The sequence below is a fragment of the Aquarana catesbeiana genome, linkage group LG11 (genome assembly GCF_042186555.1).
Source record: "Aquarana catesbeiana isolate 2022-GZ linkage group LG11, ASM4218655v1, whole genome shotgun sequence".
Lineage (NCBI taxonomy): Eukaryota > Metazoa > Chordata > Amphibia > Anura > Ranidae > Aquarana > Aquarana catesbeiana.
The window spans coordinates 284,144,535-284,164,413 of record NC_133334.1 but is presented as its reverse complement, the minus strand read 5'-3'; the positions used below and the strand labels follow the sequence as shown (position 1 = coordinate 284,164,413).

Below are 19,879 nucleotides of genomic sequence, written 5' to 3'. Positions count from 1 at the left end.
CCCCCCCACCGGACTTCTCTACCGCCCTCCCCACCGGACTTCTCTACCGCCCTCCGACCGGACTTCTCTACCGCCCTCCGACCGGACTTCTCTACCGCCCTCCGACCGGACTTCTCTACCGCCCTCCGACCGGACTTCTCTACCGCCCTCCGACCGGACTTCTCTACCGCCCTCCGACCGAGACTTCTCTACCGCCCTCCCGACCGGACTTCTCTACCGCCCTCCGACCGGACTTCTCTTCCGCCCTCCGACCGGGACTTCTCTACCGCCCTCCGACCGGACTTCTCTACCGCCCTCCGACCGGACTTCTCTACCGCCCTCCGACCGGACTTCTCTTCCGCCCTCCGACCGGACTTCTCTACCGCCCTCCGACCGGACTTCTCTACCGCCCTCCGACGGGACTTCTCTACCGCCCTCCGACGGGACTTCTCTACCGCCCTCCCGTCGGACTTCTCTACCGCCCTCCCACCGGTCTTCTCTACCGCCCTCCGACCGGACTTCTCTACCGCCCTCCGACCGGACTTCTCTACCGCCCTCCGACCGGACTTCTCTACCGCCCTCCGACCGGACTTCTCTACCGCCCTCCGACCGGACTTCTCTACCGCCCTCCGACCGGACTTCTCTACCGCCCTCCGACCGGACTTCTCTACCGCCCTCCGACCGGACTTCTCTACCGCCCCTCCGACCGGACTTCTTTATCGCCCTCCGACCGGACTTCTCTACCGCCCTCCGACCGGACTTCTCTACCGCCCCTCCGACCGGACTTCTCTACCGCCCTCCGACCGGACTTCTCTACCGCCCTCCGACCGGACTTCTCTACCCGCCCTCCCGACCGGACTTCTCTACCGCCCTCCGACCGGACTTCTCTACCGCCCTCCGACCGGACTTCTCTACCGCCCTCCGACCGGACTTCTCTACCGCCCTCCGACCGGACTTCTCTACCGCCCTCCGACCGGACTTCTCTACCGCCCTCCGACCGGACTTCTCTACCGCCCTCCGACCGGACTTCTCTACCGCCCTCCGACCGGACTTCTTTATCGCCCTCCCACCGGACTTCTCTACCGGGGCGTTCCACCAACCTTTTCGTACCGCATCATTTTATACACCCCCCCGTGTCATTATATACCCTCCCCGTATCATTATGTTACCCTCCCCGTGTCATTATATACCCCCCGTGTTATTATACACCCCCCCGTGTCATTCTATATACCCCCCGTGTCATTATATATACCCCCCCGTGTCATTATATATACCCCCCGTGTCATTATATATACCCCCCCACCAACCTTTCCATACCGCGTCATTATATACACCCCCCCGTGTCATTATATACACCCCCCCGTGTCATTATATACACCCCCTTGTGTCATTATATACACCCCCGTGTCATTATATACCCCCCCGTGTCATTATATACCCCCCTTGTCATTATATACCCCCCGTGTCATTATATACACCCCCCGTGTCATTATATACACCCCCTTGTGTCATTATATACCCCCCCATGTCATTATATACCCCCCTGTGTCCATTATATACACCCCGTGTCATTATATACACCCCCCCCCCGTGTCATTATATACACCCCCTTGTGTCATTATATACACCCCCTTGTGTCATTATATACCCCCCCGTGTCATTATATACACCCCCTTGTGTCATTATATACCCCCCGTGTCATTATATACACCCCCCCCCGTGTCATTATATACACCTTCTTGTGTCATTATATACCCCCCCGTGTCATTATATACACCCCCCGTGTCATTATATACACCCCCCATCTCATTATATACACCCCCCCGTGTCATTATATAAACCTTCTTGTGTCATATACCCCCCCGTGTAATTATATACCCCCCCATGTCATTATATACACCCCCCCCCCCTCGTGTCATTATATACACCCCCCCCGTGTCATTATATACACCTTCTTGTGTCATTATATACACCCCCCCGTGTCATTATGGGCGACACAGTGGTGTAGTGGTAGCACTCTCACTTAGCAGTAAGAAGGGGTCACTGGTTTGAATCCCAACCACGACACTACCTGCATGGAGTTTGCATGTTCTCCCTGTGCCTGCGTGGGTTTCCTCCGGGTACTCCGGTTTCCTCCCACACTACAAAGACATGCTGGTAGGTTAATTGGATCCTGTCTAAATTGTCCCTAGTATAGGTATGAATGTGAGTGAGGGACCTTAGATTGTAAGCTCCTTGAGGGTAGGGACTTATGTGAATGTATAATGTGTATGTAAAAGTGCTGTGTAAATTGATGGCGCTATATAAGTACCTGAAATAAATAAATAAAATAAATAAATTATATACCCCCCCGTGTCATTATATACACCTCCCCCGTGTCATTATATACACCTCCCCCGTGTCATTATATACACCCCCCCTCGTGTCATTATATAACCCCCCCGTGTCATTATATACACCCCCCTTGTCATTATATGCACCCCCTCGTGTCATTATATCCACCCCCCCGTGTCATTATATACACCCCCCCTGTCATATACCCCAACCCCCCCCCCCCCGTGTCATTATATACACCCCCTCGTGTCATTATATACACCCCCGTGTCATTATATACACCTCCCCCGTGTCATTATATACACCCCCCCTCGTGTCATTATATACCCCCCTCGTGTCATTATATACCCCCCCCGTGTCATTATATACACCCCCCCCTTGTCATTATATGCACCCCCTCGTGTCATTATATACACCCCTGGGTCCTGATTTATGAATCCTCTAGTCTGGGCCAGGCCGGGATCCTGCGTGGGATTAGGCAGTGTGGTCCTCCCTCGCTCCTCTGTTTATTTTCATGTCAGTTCTAATTTTTATCTCCTCTCCCCTCCTCCGGCTTCCTTCCCCCTCGTTCTCTTTTTTCCATTCTCCCCACCCACCATCGGTGGTGAAATGTCCGGCTCGGCTCCGGGCCGTGTTTTCTTTGCCTGAACTTTTTATTTACATTCATCCTGGCAGAGCGAGCCAGGCGTTACCAGCTGTGCCAGTCACGTGACCTTCTGCCATTAACCCTTCGCTCTCTCCGCTACTGATCTCCTTTCCTGAGGACGGCTAAATGCAGATCTCGCCCTTTTCTTTCTATTAGTAATCTTATGGAAAGGAAACCTTTCTTTAATAAAGTTTAGATGAACCTTCGTATGAAAATCCTCATATGGGTTTCTCTTCCCCCTCTTCTACCCAACATCAGACTTCAGACGAAATTCTGCTCTGCACTGGGGGGGGTGAAAACACAACCATAGAGATAAATAGGTGAGACTCTCACCAATTCCGCTCGATAAAGCTGTCCATACACGGTTAGATTTTGATTTGAATGTAGAAAAATCATTCAACAAAGAGTTCCTTAATCAGAGCCTTAGTTCATCGGAGCGTTCCTTCATCAGAGCGTTCCTTCACCGGAGCCTTCCTTCATCGGAGCCTTCATACATCGGAGCCTTTGTACATCGGAGCCTTTGTACATCGGAGCCTTTGTACATCGGAGCCTTTGTACATCGGAGCCTTTGTACATCGGAGCCTTTGTACATCGGAGCCTTTGTACATCGGAGCCTTTGTACATCGGAGCCTTTGTACATCGGAGCCTTCGTACATCGGAGCCTTCGTACATCGGAGCCTTCGTACATCGGAGCCTTCCTTCAACGGAGCGTTCCTTCATCTGAGCCTTCCTTCATCAGAGGGTTCCTTCATCGGAGCCTTCCCTCATCAGAGGGTTCCTTCATCGGAGCCTTCCCTCATCAGAGGGTTCCTTCATCGGAGCCTTCCTTCATCGGTGCCTTCCTTCATCGGAGCCTTCCCTCATCAGAGCCTTCCTTCATCAGAGCCTTTTTTCATCCGAGTGCCTCGATTATTGTGTCCGGAGTTCTTCTTTAATGAGGCCGTGTTGGGGCAATGATGAGCTGGACCCCGTTCCTTCTCAAATACTACGGTCCCCCTCTGACTCTATCCTACACTCTTTAACTCATATCTTCAACCTCTCCCTCTCTACTGGCATCTTCCCCAACCCTCTGAAACATGCACTAGTCCCTCCCATACCAAAAAAGGCCTCACTAGACCCCACCAATCCTAACAACCTAAGACCCATCTCCTTACTTCCTTTTGCCTCCAAACTCCTTGAATGTTAATCTACACTCGACTGAGGGACCACCTCATTGAGAATAACCTTCTTGATCCCCTTCAGTCTGGATTTCGTCCACAGCACTCCACAGAAATTGCTCTCCTAAAAAATCACAAACAACTTGCTAACAGCCAAAAAGCAATGGTCATTATTCCTTACTCTTACTCTTGGACCTCTCTTCTGACTTTGATACAGTTGCTCACCCCCTCCTCCTCAAAAAACTCAATTTGCTTGGTATCCATTGCTGTGCTCTCCGTTGGTTCGAATCTTACCTATCTCACTGCACCTTCAGTGTCACTTACAACTCCACTTCCTCCTCTCCAACACCTCTTACCGTTGGGGTCCCCAAAGGTTCTGTCCTTGGACCTCTACTATTCTCGAGCTACATGTCCTCCCTGGGTCAGCTAATAGCCTCCCATGGCTTCCCAATACCATTTATATGTAGATGGCACCCAAATCTATCTCTCTGCCCCCCAGCTCACCCCATCTGTCTCTTCACACATCACTGATTTACTAACAGACATATCAGCCTGGATGTCAAACCACTTCCTCAAACTGAATCTATCTAAAACTGAGCTCTTAATGTTTCCCCCCTCCCCCTCCCCTGACTTCTCTGTCAAGATCAATGGCACATTCTATCAGTCCATCTCCACAGGCCGGGGTGTTTAGGGGTAACCTTAGACTCTGAACTGTCCTTTCAGGCCCACATCCAATCCCTGTCCAGATCATGCCACCTCCGCAACATTTCCAGAATACGCCCCTTTTTACCTAATGACACCACCAAGCTTCTAATTCACTCCCTGGTCATTTCTCACCTCGACTACTGCAACTCCCTCCTCATTGGTTTACCTTTACATAGACTATCCCACCTTCAATCCATCATGAATGCTGCTGCAAGACTCATCCAACTTACCAACCATTCAGTGTCCTCCACCCCTCTCTGCTAATCCCTCCACTGTCCTCCACCCCTCTCTGCTAATCCCTCCAATGACCTCCATTCAGTGTCCTCCACCCCTCTCTGCCAATCCCTCCACTGGTCTCCATTCAGTGTCCTCCACCCTTCTCTATCAATCCCTCCACTGACCTCCATTTAGTGTCCTTCACCCCTCTCTGCCAATCCCTCCACTGGTCCTCCATTCATTGTCCTCCACCCCTCTCTGCTAATCCCTCCACTGTCCTCCATTCAGTGTCCTCCACCCCTCTCTATCAATCCCTCCACTGACCTCCATTTAGTGTCCTCCACCCCTCTTTACCAATCCCTCCACTGGTCTCCATTCAGTGTCCTCCACCCCTCTCTACCAATCCCTCCATTGACCTCCATTCAGTGTCCTCCACCCCTCTCTACCAATCCCTCCACTGGTCTCCATTCAGTGTCCTCCACCCCTCTCTGCTAATCCCTCCACTGTCCTCCATTCAGTGTCCTCCACCCCCTCTCTATCAATCCCTCCACTGACCTCCATTTAGTGTCCTCCACTCCTCTTTACCAATCCCTCCACTGGTCTCCATTCAGTGTCCTCCACCCCTCTCTACCAATCCCTCCACTGGTCTCCATTCAGTGTCCTCCACCCCTCTCTGCTAATCCCTCCACTGACCTCCATTCAGTGTCCTCCACCCCTCTCTGCCAATCCCTCCACTGGTCTCCATTCAGTGTCCTCCACTCCTCTCTGCCAATCCCTCCACTGACCTCCATTCAGTGTCCTCCACCCCTCTCTGCCAATCCCTCCACTGGGTCTCCATTCAGTGTCCTCCACCCCCTCTCTACCAATCCCTCCACTGGTCTCCATTCAGTGTCCTCCACCCCTCTCTACCAATCCCTCCACTGGCTTCCACTCACCCAACGAATAAAATTCAAAGTACTTACAGTAATTTACAAAGCCGTCCATAACTCCACCCCCCAGCTACATAACTAACCTAGTCCCAAAATACCAACCAAGCCGCTCTCTTCTGTCCTCCCAAGACGATCCCTTGTCACCTCCTCCCACGATCGCCTCCAGGATTTCTCCAGAGCTTCTCCCATCCTCTGGAAAGCTCTACCTCAATCTGTCCCCTAATCTATCCCTCTTTAGACGATCCCTGAAAAACCCTTCTCTTCAAAGAAGCCGATTCCTGCTTCTAACTAATACACTGTTATATTTCCTCCATCAGCCCATCCCCCACAGCTATTACCTTTTGTATCAATTGAACTTCCTCCTAGATTGTAAGCTCTAGTGATCAGGGCCCTCTGATCCCTCTTGTACTAAATTGTGATGTAAGTGTAATGTCTGCCCCTCATGTTGTAAAGTGCTGAGTAAACTGCTGGCGCCATATAAATCCTGTATTATAATAATAATGGGCTGCTGCAGTTCTCAGTTATTATTCCCCTCATTAGATATATGATGGGATCTGGGCTCACAGGAGGTGAAATCTGTCTTTACAAATCAGGTGGAATGATCCCGGGGCTTGGGCAGTGTCTGATCTCAGCCGGGACTCGCAGTTTCTGAGGAGACGCCAGATTGGAAAGAGAGCCGGAGACCGGCAGATGTGGATTGTGTGACGAGAACGGTGCTGGAAATTCACTTTATATCCAAAGTGAGCCAAGAAAGTGAACAGAGCGCCAACCCTTCCCCCACTCACAGGACCCCGGACATCATATCCATCCTTCAAGAACACAGAGCGCCAACCCTTGCCCCGCTCACAGGACCCAGACATCATATCCATCCTCCATGAACACAGAGCGCCAACCCTTCCCCCGCTCACAGGACCCGACATCATCTCCATCCTCCATGAACACAGAGCGCCAACCCTTCCCCCGCTCACAAGACCCCGGACATCATCTCCATGAACACAGAGCACCAACCCTTCCCCCACTCACAGGACCCGGACATCATCTCCATCCTCCATGAACACAGAGCGCCAACCCTTCCCCCGCTCACAGGACCCACCCATCATCTCAATCCTCCATGAACATAGAGTGCCAACCCTCCCCCGCTCACAGAAACCCGGACATCATCTCCATCCTCCATGAACACAGAGCGCCAACCCTTCCCCCGCTCACAGAACCCGGACATCATCTCCATCCTCCCTGAACACAGAGCACCAACCCTTCCCCCCACTCACTGGACCCCGGACATCATCTCCATCCTCCATGAACACTGAGCGCCAACCCTTCCCCCGCTCACAGGACCCGGACATCATCTCCATCCTCCATGAACACAGAGCGCCAACCCCTTCCCCCCCGCTCACAGGACCCACCCATCATCTCCATCCTCCATGAACATAGAGTGCCAACCCTCCCCCCCGCTCACAGAACCCGGACATCATCTCCATCCTCCATGAACACAGAGCGCCAACCCTTCCCCCGCTCACAGAACCCGGGACATCATCTCCATCCTCCATGAACACAGAGCGCCAACCCTTCCCCACTCACTGGACCCGGACATCATCTCCATCCTCCATGAACACTGAGCGCCAACCCTTCCCCCGCTCACAGGACCCACCCATCATCTCCATCCTCCATGAACATAGAGTGCCAACCCTCCCCCCGCTCACAGAACCCGGACATCATCTCCATCCTCCATGAACACAGAGCGCCAACCCTTCCCCCGCTCACAGAACCCGGGACATCATCTCCATCCTCCATGAACACAGAGCGCCAACCCTTCCCCCACTCACTGGACCCGGACATCATCTCCATCCTCCATGAACACAGAGCGCCAACCCTTCCCCCACTCACAGGACCCGGACATCATCTCCATCCTCCATGAACACCTGAGCGCCAACCCTTCCCCCGCTCACAGGACCCGGACATCATCTCCATCCTCCATGAACACTGAGCGCCAACCCTTCCCCCGCTCACCGGACCCGGACATCATCTCCATCCTCCATGAACACTGAGCGCCAACCCTTCCCCCGCTCACAGGACCCGGACATCATCTCCATCCTCCATGAACACAGAGCGCCAACCCTTCCCCCGCTCACAAGACCCACCCATCATCTCCATCCTTCATGAACACAGAGAGCCAACCCTTCCCCGCTCACAGGACCCACCCATCATCTCCATCCTCCATGAACACAGAGCGCCAACCCTTCCCCCGCTCACAAGACCCACCCATCATCTCCATCCTTCATGAACACAGAGCGCCAACCCTTCCCCCGCTCACAGGACCCACCCATCATCTCCATCCTTCATGAACACTGAGCACCAACCCTTCCCCCATTCACAGGACCCGGACATCATCTCCATCCTCCATGAACACTGTGCACCAACCCTTCCCCCATTCACAGGACCCACCCATCATCTCCATCCTCCATGAACACAGAGTGCCAACCCTACCCCCACTCACAAGACCCACCCATCATCTCCATCCTTCATGAACACTGAGCACCAACCCTTCCCCCACTCACAAGACCCATCCATCATCTCCATCCTTCATGAACACTGAGCACCAACCCTTCCCCCATTCACAGGACCCGGACATCATCTCCATCCTCCATGAACACAGAGTGCCAACCCCTCTTCCGCTCACAGGACCCACCCATCATCTCCATCCTTCATGAACACTGAGCGCCAACCCTTCTTCCGCTCACAGGACCCGGACATCATCTCCATCCATGAACACTGAGCGCCAACCCTTCCCCCACTCACAGGACCCACCCATCATCTCCATCCTCCATGAACACAGAGCGCCAACCCTTCCCCCGCTCACACGACCCACCCCATCATCTCCATCCTCCATGAACACTGAGCGCCAACCCTTCCCCCGCGCTATGGAGGATCTTTCTGAAGTACTCCAAAAACGAGAACCTCTATCTTCAGTGCATGGCTCGAGCCCTTTGTTCCCTTCCCCCTACTTCCTGCCAACATCACTTCCTGTTCTATGAGCTCCATGAAAACCAAAGGGGCCTCATTAGCATATATAGGGGAAGCCTAACTTCTAATAACGACTCATATATGTTCTATTCTATATATTTATGTTATAAAATAGCCTCAGCGACGCGTTTCACATTGAGTGCTAGAAAGACATCTCATTTCATTTATCTCTGTGTCTGATGTGTCTCTATATATTGGAATTGTAGATAAATTGGATTGAATATAAATGTCGTAGTTCTATGTATGGATCTCATCCAAGAGGCTCCTCCCATTCTGCATTTCTATAGGTTGGAATTGTATGACCTGGCATCAATGGTCTTCTGATAATGTAATATATACAGTAAATGTTTACGGGGGGGGGGGCTTGTTCCCAATGAGGGTCCCTGGTGACAACACTCTCTGTGACCTAGGACCTGACATCGATCGATGTTGTAGAAAGTAGACTTTGCACAAATTGAATCTCACTATTTATTACTGTCTATAGGAAGAAGAGGAGCAGAGGGAGACGGGGGCTGGGAATGATGACACGGAGGAGGAAGAGGACGGTGACGATTCGAAGGTCTCTCCAGATGACGGGCTTCTGACGTCACGAATTAAGGAGGCCGCTCACAAAGTGCTGGAGGCCGTGGGGAAATGTCTGGCTCTGCTGCTGCTGGCATTGGCAGGTAAAGAACCGTCAGGTCACCCTGGCTGTATACAGTATCTCATAAAGGAGGAACCTGTCCTGTTATACCGCTGGATGGTCTTGGCCACCGTGCTGCAGCTCAGTTTCAGGGTCTTGGCGATCTTCTTATAGCCTAGGCCATCTTTATGTAGAGCAACAATTCTTTATTTCAGATCCTCAGAGAGTTCTTTGCCATGTTGAACTTCCAGTGACCAGTATGGGAAAGTAGTTCTTTTATCCTGCTGTCTTCTCTCTGATGAGGTCTCAGATGGTTTCTCTTCATACTTCTTTTATGGACTTTCTTCATCCCTATGGATAAGCCGCAGTCTAGGAGACCATTAGAGGCCACGATTTACCCATAGGAATGAATTGGGGCCAGGTGTATGAGGAGAAGCTGGGTGGGAGCCTGTCAGAGGATAGATCGCTGGTTTGGGGAGGAAGGTGATTATTATCTCAGGTGGGTTGCACTCAGGGGGTGCGGGGATTTTTGAAGGAGAGCTTCATTAAAGGCAAGTTCCTCCTTTAGAGATGAGGTTTGAATGAAGTCTCACTCACCGCATTGTATTTGTCACGTTCTTTTATCCAGGAATCACCGTCCCCTCCGCCTTCTCTGCCGTCTACTACTTGGTTTTCATTGGCTTTTGCACGTGGTGGCGTGTCACTTGCCCATCAGCCACATTGGACTGAACACGCTGAGTGTCATGGTTGGCTTTTTCGCTGGAGGTCACCTGATCTGTCTGTACGGCTACCAAACTCCATTCATCCAAGACCTCTTCCTTCTGGAGAGCTGTGGGCGAGGTAAGTGTCCCATTGATTGGAAATGATGATGTATGCTCTACGTTCGCTCAGCAGTCTGCGCACAATCTACGTCTTATAGATGTTCGATTAAATTGGTTGTATTAAAGCGTTCATTCTGACAAGGTGATAATGAAGGTGAACTCTGCACAACCAACCTCACCTGAATCTCTGCGCCTCTCACTCCGAGGTGTCATGGCGGCTGCCCCCCGCCGTCCCTCTGTGACTGAGAAGTAGGAAAGCTACTTAATTCACACCTCATACAATGAAAACGTGTAGAACCATCTCATCGATCCTCCCCCCTCCTTCATGTGAATGTTGGGTTTAGCGGAAGCCGTGCCGCCAGATTTACATGAAATGGAAAGTTTCTAAACTTCTTACAGGAAAACAAAAGCCGTTCTGTTGGATCTTGCAGCGCCTTCTCTCCATAAACCGCCATCTTACTAATAAACCAAAAGAAACTTTATTTAAAAATGCATTTTATTGCGCTCGGGAAAGATGGAAAGAACGCACATAGTCAGAATAATAAAATGGCTCATAAATATCTCTTGTAAGATTAGACTAGAGGAAGGTCCAGGCAGGAGATTGGGACTTTATCTGCTAATCTGTGACGAATGGCAGAGAATGTAGAGACCGAACGTTTATGAGAGGAAACCGCCATTTCTCACACTCACATTCTCCAGACTTTCCTTAATTATATCGTTCTTTTCATTATCCAGGCTGGTAAAATTCTCTAGTAAAAAATCTTTGTACTACAGAATATCTATAGATTGTATGTATTCCTGCAATGGTGGAACGCTGCCACGCATGCACAGGTTCACCATTACAGCTGAACCCCGGGAGGGGGTGGGGAGGATCTGGTAATGAAAAAAATGAAGTCTCTCATCCGGCTACACAAAACTGGTTCTCGGATAAAAAAAACGAATGAAAGAAAAAAACTGATAGAACTGCAATGATACCCAGCTGAGGACTTTGGGTGCTACATGCCCTAAACGGCTTCCACAAAGTACTTGGGGTGTACGCCGTATTCCCCCCCCCCCCCCCAACCTCTGCTCCCAGCGTTCACTGTATTCCCCCCCCCCCCCCCCGACCTCTGCTCCCAGCGTTCACCGTATTCCCCCCCCCGACCTCTGCTCCCAGCATTCACCGTATACCCCCCCCCCCGACCTCTGCTCCCAGCATTCGCCGTATCCCCCCCCCGACCTCTGCTCCCAGCGTTCACCGTATTCCCCCCCCGACCTCTGCTCCCAGCGTTCACCGTATCCCCCCCCCCCGACCTCTGCTCCCAGCATTCGCCGTATCCCCCCCCCGACCTCTGCTCCCAGCGTTCACCGTATCCCCCCCCCCGACCTCTGCTCCCAGCATTCGCCGTATCCCCCCCCCCCCGACCTCTGCTCCCAGCGTTCACCGTATCCCCCCCCCCCCGACCTCTGCTCCCAGCGTTCACCGTATCCCCCCCCCCCCGACCTCTGCTCCCAGCATTCGCCGTATCCCCCCCCCGACCTCTGCTCCCAGCGTTCACCGTATTCCCCCCCCCGACCTCTGCTCCCAGCGTTCACCGTATCCCCCCCCCCCGACCTCTGCTCCCAGCATTCGCCGTATCCCCCCCCCGACCTCTGCTCCCAGCGTTCACCGTATCCCCCCCCCCCGACCTCTGCTCCCAGCGTTCACCGTATCCCCCCCCCCCCGACCTCTGCTCCCAGCGTTCACCGTATCCCCCCCCCGACCTCTGCTCCCAGCGTTCACCGTATCCCCCCCCCGACCTCTGCTCCCAGCGTTCACCGTATCCCCCCCCCCCCCCGACCTCTGCTCCCAGCATTCACCGTACCCCCCCCCCGACCTCTGCTCCCAGCGTTCACCGTACCCCCCCCCGACCTCTGCTCCCAGCGTTCACCGTATCCCCCCCCCGACCTCTGCTCCCAGCGTTCACCGTATCCCCCCCCCCGACCTCTGCTCCCAGCGTTCACCGTATCCCCCCCCCCGACCTCTGCTCCAGCGTTCACCGTATCCCCCCCCCCCGACCTCTGCTCCCAGCATTCGCCGTATCCCCCCCCCCCCCCCAACCTCTGCTCCCAGCATTCGCCGTATCCCCCCCCCCCCCAACCTCTGCTCCCAGCGTTCACCGTATCCCCCCCCCCCCGACCTCTGCTCCCAGCGTTCACCGTATTCCCCCCCCCCCGACCTCTGCTCCCAGCATTCGCCGTATTCCCCCCCCCCCCCGACCTCTGCTCCCAGCATTCGGCGTATCCCCCCCCGACCTCTGCTCCCAGCGTTCACCGTATCCCCCCCCCCGACCTCTGCTCCCAGCGTTCACCGTATCCCCCCCCCCCGACCTCTGCTCCCAGCGTTCACCGTATTCCCCCCCCCCCGACCTCTGCTTCCAGCATTCGCCGTATTTCCCCCCCCCCCGACCTCTGCTCCCAGCATTCGCCGTATCCCCCCCCCCCCGACCTCTGCTCCCAGCATTCGCCGTATCCCCCCCCCCCGACCTCTGCTCCCAGCGTTCACCGTATCCCCCCCCCGACCTCTGCTCCCAGCGTTCACCGTATTCCCCCCCCCCCGACCTCTGCTTCCAGCATTCGCCATATTCCCCCCCCCCCGACCTCTGCTCCCAGCATTCGCCGTATCCCCCCCCCCGACCTCTGCTCCCAGCGTTCACCGTATCCCCCCCCCCCGACCTCTGCTCCCAGCGTTCACCGTATCCCCCCCCCGACCTCTGCTCCCAGCGTTCACCGTATTCCCCCCCCCGACCTCTGCTCCCAGCATTCGCCGTATCCCCCCCCCGACCTCTGCTCCCAGCATTCGCCGTATCCCCCCCCCGACCTCTGCTCCCAGCGTTCACCGTATCCCCCCCCCGACCTCTGCTCCCAGCGTTCACCGTATCCCCCCCCCGACCTCTGCTCCCAGCGTTCACCGTATTCCCCCCCCCCGACCTCTGCTCCCAGCATTCGCCGTATCCCCCCCCCGACCTCTGCTCCCAGCATTCGCCGTATCCCCCCCCCGACCTCTGCTCCCAGCATTCGCCGTATCCCCCCCCCGACCTCTGCTCCCAGCGTTCACCGTATCCCCCCCCCCGACCTCTGCTCCCAGCGTTCACCGTATCCCCCCCCCCCGACCTCTGCTCCCAGCGTTCACCGTATCCCCCCCCCGACCTCTGCTCCCAGCGTTCACTGTATTCCCCCCCCCCCCCGACCTCTGCTTCCAGCATTTGCCGTATTTCCCCCCCCCGACCTCTGCCTCCCAGCGTTCACCGTATCCCCCCCCCCCGACCTCTGCTCCCAGCGTTCACCGTATCCCCCCCCCGACCTCTGCTCCCAGCGTTCACTGTATTCCCCCCCCCCCCCGACCTCTGCTCCCAGCATTCGCCGTATCCCCCCCCCCGACCTCTGCTCCCAGCGTTCACCGTATTCCCCCCCCCCGACCTCTGCTTCCAGCATTCGCCGTATTCCACTACCCCCGACCTCTGCTCCCAGCGTTCACCGTATTCCCCCCCCCCCCCCCGACCTCTGCTCCCAGCGTTCACCGTATTCTCCCCCCCCCCCGACCTCTGCTCCCAGCGTTCACCGTATTCCCCCCCCCCCCGACCTCTGCTCCCAGCGTTCACCGTATTCCCCCCCCCGACCTCTGCTTCCAGCGTTCACCGTATTCCCCCCCCCCCGACCTCTGCTCCCAGCGTTCACCGTATTCCCCCCCCGACCTCTGCTCCCAGCGTTCACCGTATTCCCCCCCCCCCCCGACCTCTGCTCCCAGCGTTCACCGTATTCCCCCCCCCGACCTCTGCTTCCAGCGTTCACCGTATTCCCCCCCCGACCTCTGCTTCCAGCGTTCACCGTATTCCCCCCCCCCTGACCTCTGCTCCCAGCGTTCACCGTATTCCCCCCCCCCCGGCCTCTGCTCCCAGCGTTCACCGTATTCCCCCCCCCCGACCTCTGCTTCAGCGTTCACCGTATTCCCCCCCCCCCCGACCTCTGCTCCCAGCGTTCACCGTATTCCCCCCCCCCGACCTCTGCTTCCAGCGTTCACCGTATCCCCCCCCCCCGACCTCTGCTCCCAGCGTTCACCGTATTCCCCCCCCCCGACCTCTGCTTCCAGCGTTCACCGTATTCCCCCCCCCCCCGACCTCTGCTCCCAGCGTTCACCGTATTCCCCCCCCCCCCGACCTCTGCTTCCAGCGTTCACCGTATTCCCCCCCCCCGACCTCTGCTCCCAGCGTTCACCGTATTCCCCCCCCCCGACCTCTGCTCCCAGCGTTCACCGTATTCCCCCCCCCCGACCTCTGCTTCCAGCGTTCACCGTATTCCCCCCCCCCCGACCTCTGCTCCCAGCGTTCACCGTATTCCCCCCCCCCCCGACCTCTGCTCCAGCGTTCACCGTATTCCCCCCCCCCCGACCTCTGCTTCCAGCGTTCACCGTATTCCCCCCCCCCCCGACCTCTGCTCCCAGCGTTCACCGTATCCCCCCCCCCCCGACCTCTGCTCCCAGCGTTCACCGTATTCCCCCCCCCCCCCCGACCTCTGCTCCCAGCGTTCACCGTATTCCCCCCCCCCCGACCTCTGCTTCCAGCGTTCACCGTATCCCCCCCCCCCCCGACCTCTGCTCCCAGCGTTCACCGTATCCCCCCCCCCCCGACCTCTGCTCCCAGCGTTCACCGTATTCCCCCCCCGACCTCTGCTTCCAGCGTTCACCGTATTCCCCCCCCCCCGACCTCTGCTCCCAGCGTTCACCGTATTCCCCCCCCCCCCGACCTCTGCTTCCAGCGTTCACCGTATTCCCCCCCCCCCGACCTCTGCTCCCAGCGTTCACCGTATTCCCCCCCCCCCGACCTCTGCTCCCAGCGTTCACCGTATTCCCCCCCCCCGACCTCTGCTCCCAGCGTTCACCGTATTCCCCCCCCCCCGACCTCTGCTCCCAGCGTTCACCGTATTCCCCCCCCCGACCTCTGCTTCCAGCGTTCACCGTATTCCCCCCCCCCCCGACCTCTGCTCCCAGCGTTCACCGTATCCCCCCCCCCCCGACCTCTGCTCCCAGCGTTCACCGTATTCCCCCCCCCCCCCCCGACCTCTGCTCCCAGCGTTCACCGTATTCCCCCCCCCCCGACCTCTGCTTCCAGCGTTCACCGTATCCCCCCCCCCCCGACCTCTGCTCCCAGCGTTCACCGTATTCCCCCCCCCCCGACCTCTGCTCCCAGCATTCGCCGTATCCCCCCCCCCCACCTCTGCTCCCAGCATTCGCCGTATCCCCCCCCCCCACCTCTGCTCCCAGCGTTCACCGTATTCCCCCCCCCCCCCGACCTCTGCTTCCAGCGTTCACCGTATTCCCCCCCCCCCCCGACCTCTGCTCCCAGCGTTCACCGTATTCCCCCCCCCCCGACCTCTGCTTCCAGCGTTCACCGTATCCCCCCCCCCCCGACCTCTGCTCCCAGCGTTCACCGTATCCCCCCCCCCCCGACCTCTGCTCCCAGCGTTCACCGTATTCCCCCCCCCCCCCCGACCTCTGCTCCCAGCGTTCACCGTATTCCCCCCCCCCGACCTCTGCTTCCAGCGTTCACCGTATCCCCCCCCCCCCCGACCTCTGCTCCCAGCGTTCACCGTATTCCCCCCCCCCCGACCTCTGCTCCCAGCGTTCACCGTATCCCCCCCCCCGACCTCTGCTCCCAGCGTTCACCGTATCCCCCCCCCCGACCTCTGCTCCCAGCGTTCACCGTATCCCCCCCCCGACCTCTGCTCCCAGCGTTCACCGTATTCCCCCCCCCCGACCTCTGCTCCCAGCGTTCTACATAGTGGACATTTTTCACATGGGGCTGTGGACCAGTATTTCATAAAAGGGGTCCTTGCATTTGGATACAACATCTAAGTACATCAAACACTGTATGGCCAAAGGTTTGTGGATACCCAACCCCCATACCTATAGAAATTGTTGGACATCCTAATTCAAAGTCCCCTTTTCCTTTTGTTGCTTTAACATCTTCTACCTTTCTGGGAAGACTTTCCACAAGACTTTTGAGATAATCTGGCTCACCACCGGCATTCCAATTCATTCCAAAGATAATCAGTAGGGATGAGGTCAGGTGATCAGTAGGGATGAGGTCAGGTAATCAGTAGGGATGAGGTCAGGTAATCAGTAGGGATGAGGTCAGGTAATCAGTAGGGATGAGGTCAGGTAATCAGTAGGGATGAGGTCAGGTAATCGGTAGGGATGAGGTCAGGTAATCAGTAAGGATGAGGTCACAGGTGATCAGTAGGATTGAGGTCAGGTGATCAGTAGGGATGAGGTCACAGGTAATCAGTAGGGATGAGGTCAGGTGATCAGTAGGGATGAGGTCACAGGTAATCAGTAGGGATGAGGTCAGGTGATCAGTAGGGATGAGGTCATAGGTGATCAGTAGGATAGAGGTCAGGTAATCAGTAGGGATGAGGTCACAGGTGATCAGTAGGGATGAGGTCAGGTAATCAGTAAGGATGAGGTCAGGTGATCAGTAGGGATGAGGTCAGGTAATCAGTAAGGATGAGGTCAGGTGATCAGTAGGGATGAGGTCACAGGTGATCAGTAGGGATGAGGTCAGGTAATCAGTAAGGATGAGGTCAGGTGATAAGTAGGGATGAGGTCACAGGTAATCAGTAGGGATGAGGTCAGGTAATCAGTAAGGATGAGGTCAGGTGATCAGTAGGGATGAGGTCACAGGTGATCAGTAGGGATAAGGTCAGGTGATCAGTAGGGATGAGGTCACAGGTGATCAGTAGGGATGAAGTCAGGTAATCAGTAAGGATGAGGTCAGGTGATAAGTAGGGATGAGGTCACAGGTGATCAGTAGGATTGAGGTCAGGTAATCAGTAGGGATGAGGTCACAGGTGATCAGTAGGGATGAGGTCAGGTGATCAGTAGGGATAAGGTCAGGTGATCAGTAGGGATGAGGTCACAGGTAATCAGTAGGGATGAAGTCAGGTAATCAGTAAGGATGAGGTCAGGTGATAAGTAGGGATGAGGTCACAGGTGATCAGTAGGATTGAGGTCAGGTAATCAGTAGGGATGAGGTCACAGGTGATCAGTAGGGATGAGGTCAGGTGATCAGTAGGGATGAGGTCACAGGTGATCAGTAGGATTGAGGTCAGGTAATCAGTAGGGATGAGGTCACAGGTGATCAGTAGGGATGAGGTCACAGGTAATCAGTAGGGATGAGGTCAGGTAATCAGTAGGGATAAGGTCAGGTGATCAGTAGGGATGAGGTCACAGGTGATCAGTAGGGATGAGGTCACAGGTGATCAGTAGGATTGAGGTCAGGTAATCAGTAAGGATGAGGTCAGGTGATCAGTAGGGATGAGGTCACAGGTAATCAGTAGGGATGAGGTCAGGTAATCAGTAGGGATGAGGTCACAGGTGATCAGTAGGATTGAGGTCAGGTAATCAGTAGGGATGAGGTCACAGGTGATCAGTAGGGATGAGGTCAGGTGATCAGTAGGGATAAGGTCAGGTGATCAGTAGGGATGAGGTCACAGGTAATCAGTAGGGATGAAGTCAGGTAATCAGTAAGGATGAGGTCAGGTGATAAGTAGGGATGAGGTCACAGGTGATCAGTAGGATTGAGGTCAGGTAATCAGTAGGGATGAGGTCACAGGTGATCAGTAGGGATGAGGTCAGGTGATCAGTAGGGATGAGGTCACAGGTGATCAGTAGGATTGAGGTCAGGTAATCAGTAGGGATGAGGTCACAGGTGATCAGTAGGGATGAGGTCACAGGTAATCAGTAGGGATGAGGTCAGGTAATCAGTAGGGATAAGGTCAGGTGATCAGTAGGGATGAGGTCACAGGTGATCAGTAGGGATGAGGTCACAGGTGATCAGTAGGATTGAGGTCAGGTAATCAGTAAGGATGAGGTCAGGTGATCAGTAGGGATGAGGTCACAGGTAATCAGTAGGGATGAGGTCAGGTAATCAGTAGGGATGAGGTCACAGGTGATCAGTAGGATTGAGGTCAGGTAATCAGTAGGGATGAGGTCACAGGTGATCAGTAGGGATGAGGTCAGGTGATCAGTAGGGATGAGGTCACAGGTGATCAGTAGGGATGAGGTCAGGTGATCAGTAGGGATGAGGTCACAGGTAATCAGTAGGGATGAGGTCAGGTAATCAGTAGGGATGAGGTCACAGGTGATCAGTAGGATTGAGGTCAGGTAATCAGTAAGGATGAGGTCAGGTGATCAGTAGGGATGAGGTCACAGGTAATCAGTAGGGATGAGGTCAGGTAATCAGTAGGGATGAGGTCACAGGTGATCAGTAGGATTGAGGTCAGGTAATCAGTAAGGATGAGGTCAGGTGATCAGTAGGGATGAGGTCACAGGTGATCAGTAGGATTGAGGTCAGGTAATCAGTAGGGATGAGGTCACAGGTGATCAGTAGGGATGAGGTCAGGTGATCAGTAGGGATGAGGTCACAGGTGATCAGTAGGATTGAGGTCAGGTAATCAGTAGGGATGAGGTCACAGGTGATCAGTAGGGATAAGGTCAGGTGATCAGTAGGGATGAGGTCACAGGTGATCAGTAGGGATGAGGTCAGGTAATCAGTAGGGATGAGGTCACAGGTGATCAGTAGGATTGAGGTCAGGTAATCAGTAAGGATGAGGTCAGGTGATCAGTAGGGATGAGGTCACAGGTAATCAGTAGGGATGAGGTCAGGTAATCAGTAGGGATGAGGTCACAGGTGATCAGTAGGATTGAGGTCAGGTAATCAGTAAGGATTGAGGTCAGGTAATCAGTAGGGATGAGGTCACAGGTGATCAGTAGGATTGAGGTCAGGTAATCAGTAAGGATTGAGGTCAGGTAATCAGTAGGGATGAGGTCAGGTAATCAGTAGGGATGAGGTCACAGGTGATCAATAGGATTGAGGTCAGGTAATCAGTAAGGATTGAGGTCAGGTAATCAGTAGGGATGAGGTCACAGGTGATCAGTAGGATTGAGGTCAGGTAATCAGTAAGGATGAGGTCAGGTGATCAGTAGGGATGAGGTCACAGGTAATCAGTAGGGATGAGGTCAGGTAATCAGTAGGGATGAGGTCACAGGTGATCAGTAGGATTGAGGTCAGGTAATCAGTAAGGATTGAGGTCAGGTAATCAGTAGGGATGAGGTCACAGGTGATCAGTAGGATTGAGGTCAGGTAATCAGTAAGGATGAGGTCAGGTGATCAGTAGGGATGAGGTCACAGGTAATCAGTAGGGATGAGGTCAGGTAATCAGTAGGGATGAGGTCACAGGTGATCAGTAGGGATGAGGTCAGGTAATCAGTAAGGATGAGGTCAGGTGATCAGTAGGGATGAGGTCAGGTGATCAGTAGGGATGAGGTCATAGGTGATCAGTAGGATAGAGGTCAGGTAATCAGTAGGGATGAGGTCACAGGTGATCAGTAGGGATGAGGTCACAGGTAATCAGTAGGGATGAAGTCAGGTAAT

General features: G+C 55.0%; 1 protein-coding gene across 1 annotated transcript in view; it reads left to right on the top strand.

Moving 5' to 3' along the window:
- LOC141112882 (piezo-type mechanosensitive ion channel component 1-like) overlaps positions 1 to 19,879 on the top strand; it is a gene marked incomplete at its 3' end in the record, with an annotated part of 127,466 nt that overhangs the window by 5,799 nt on the left and 101,788 nt on the right. The window contains 4 exon segments of the mRNA XM_073605984.1: positions 9,472 to 9,652; positions 10,238 to 10,303; positions 10,306 to 10,419; positions 10,422 to 10,449. Of these exon segments, the coding sequence (XP_073462085.1) occupies positions 9,472 to 9,652; positions 10,238 to 10,303; positions 10,306 to 10,419; positions 10,422 to 10,449 (389 nt within the window).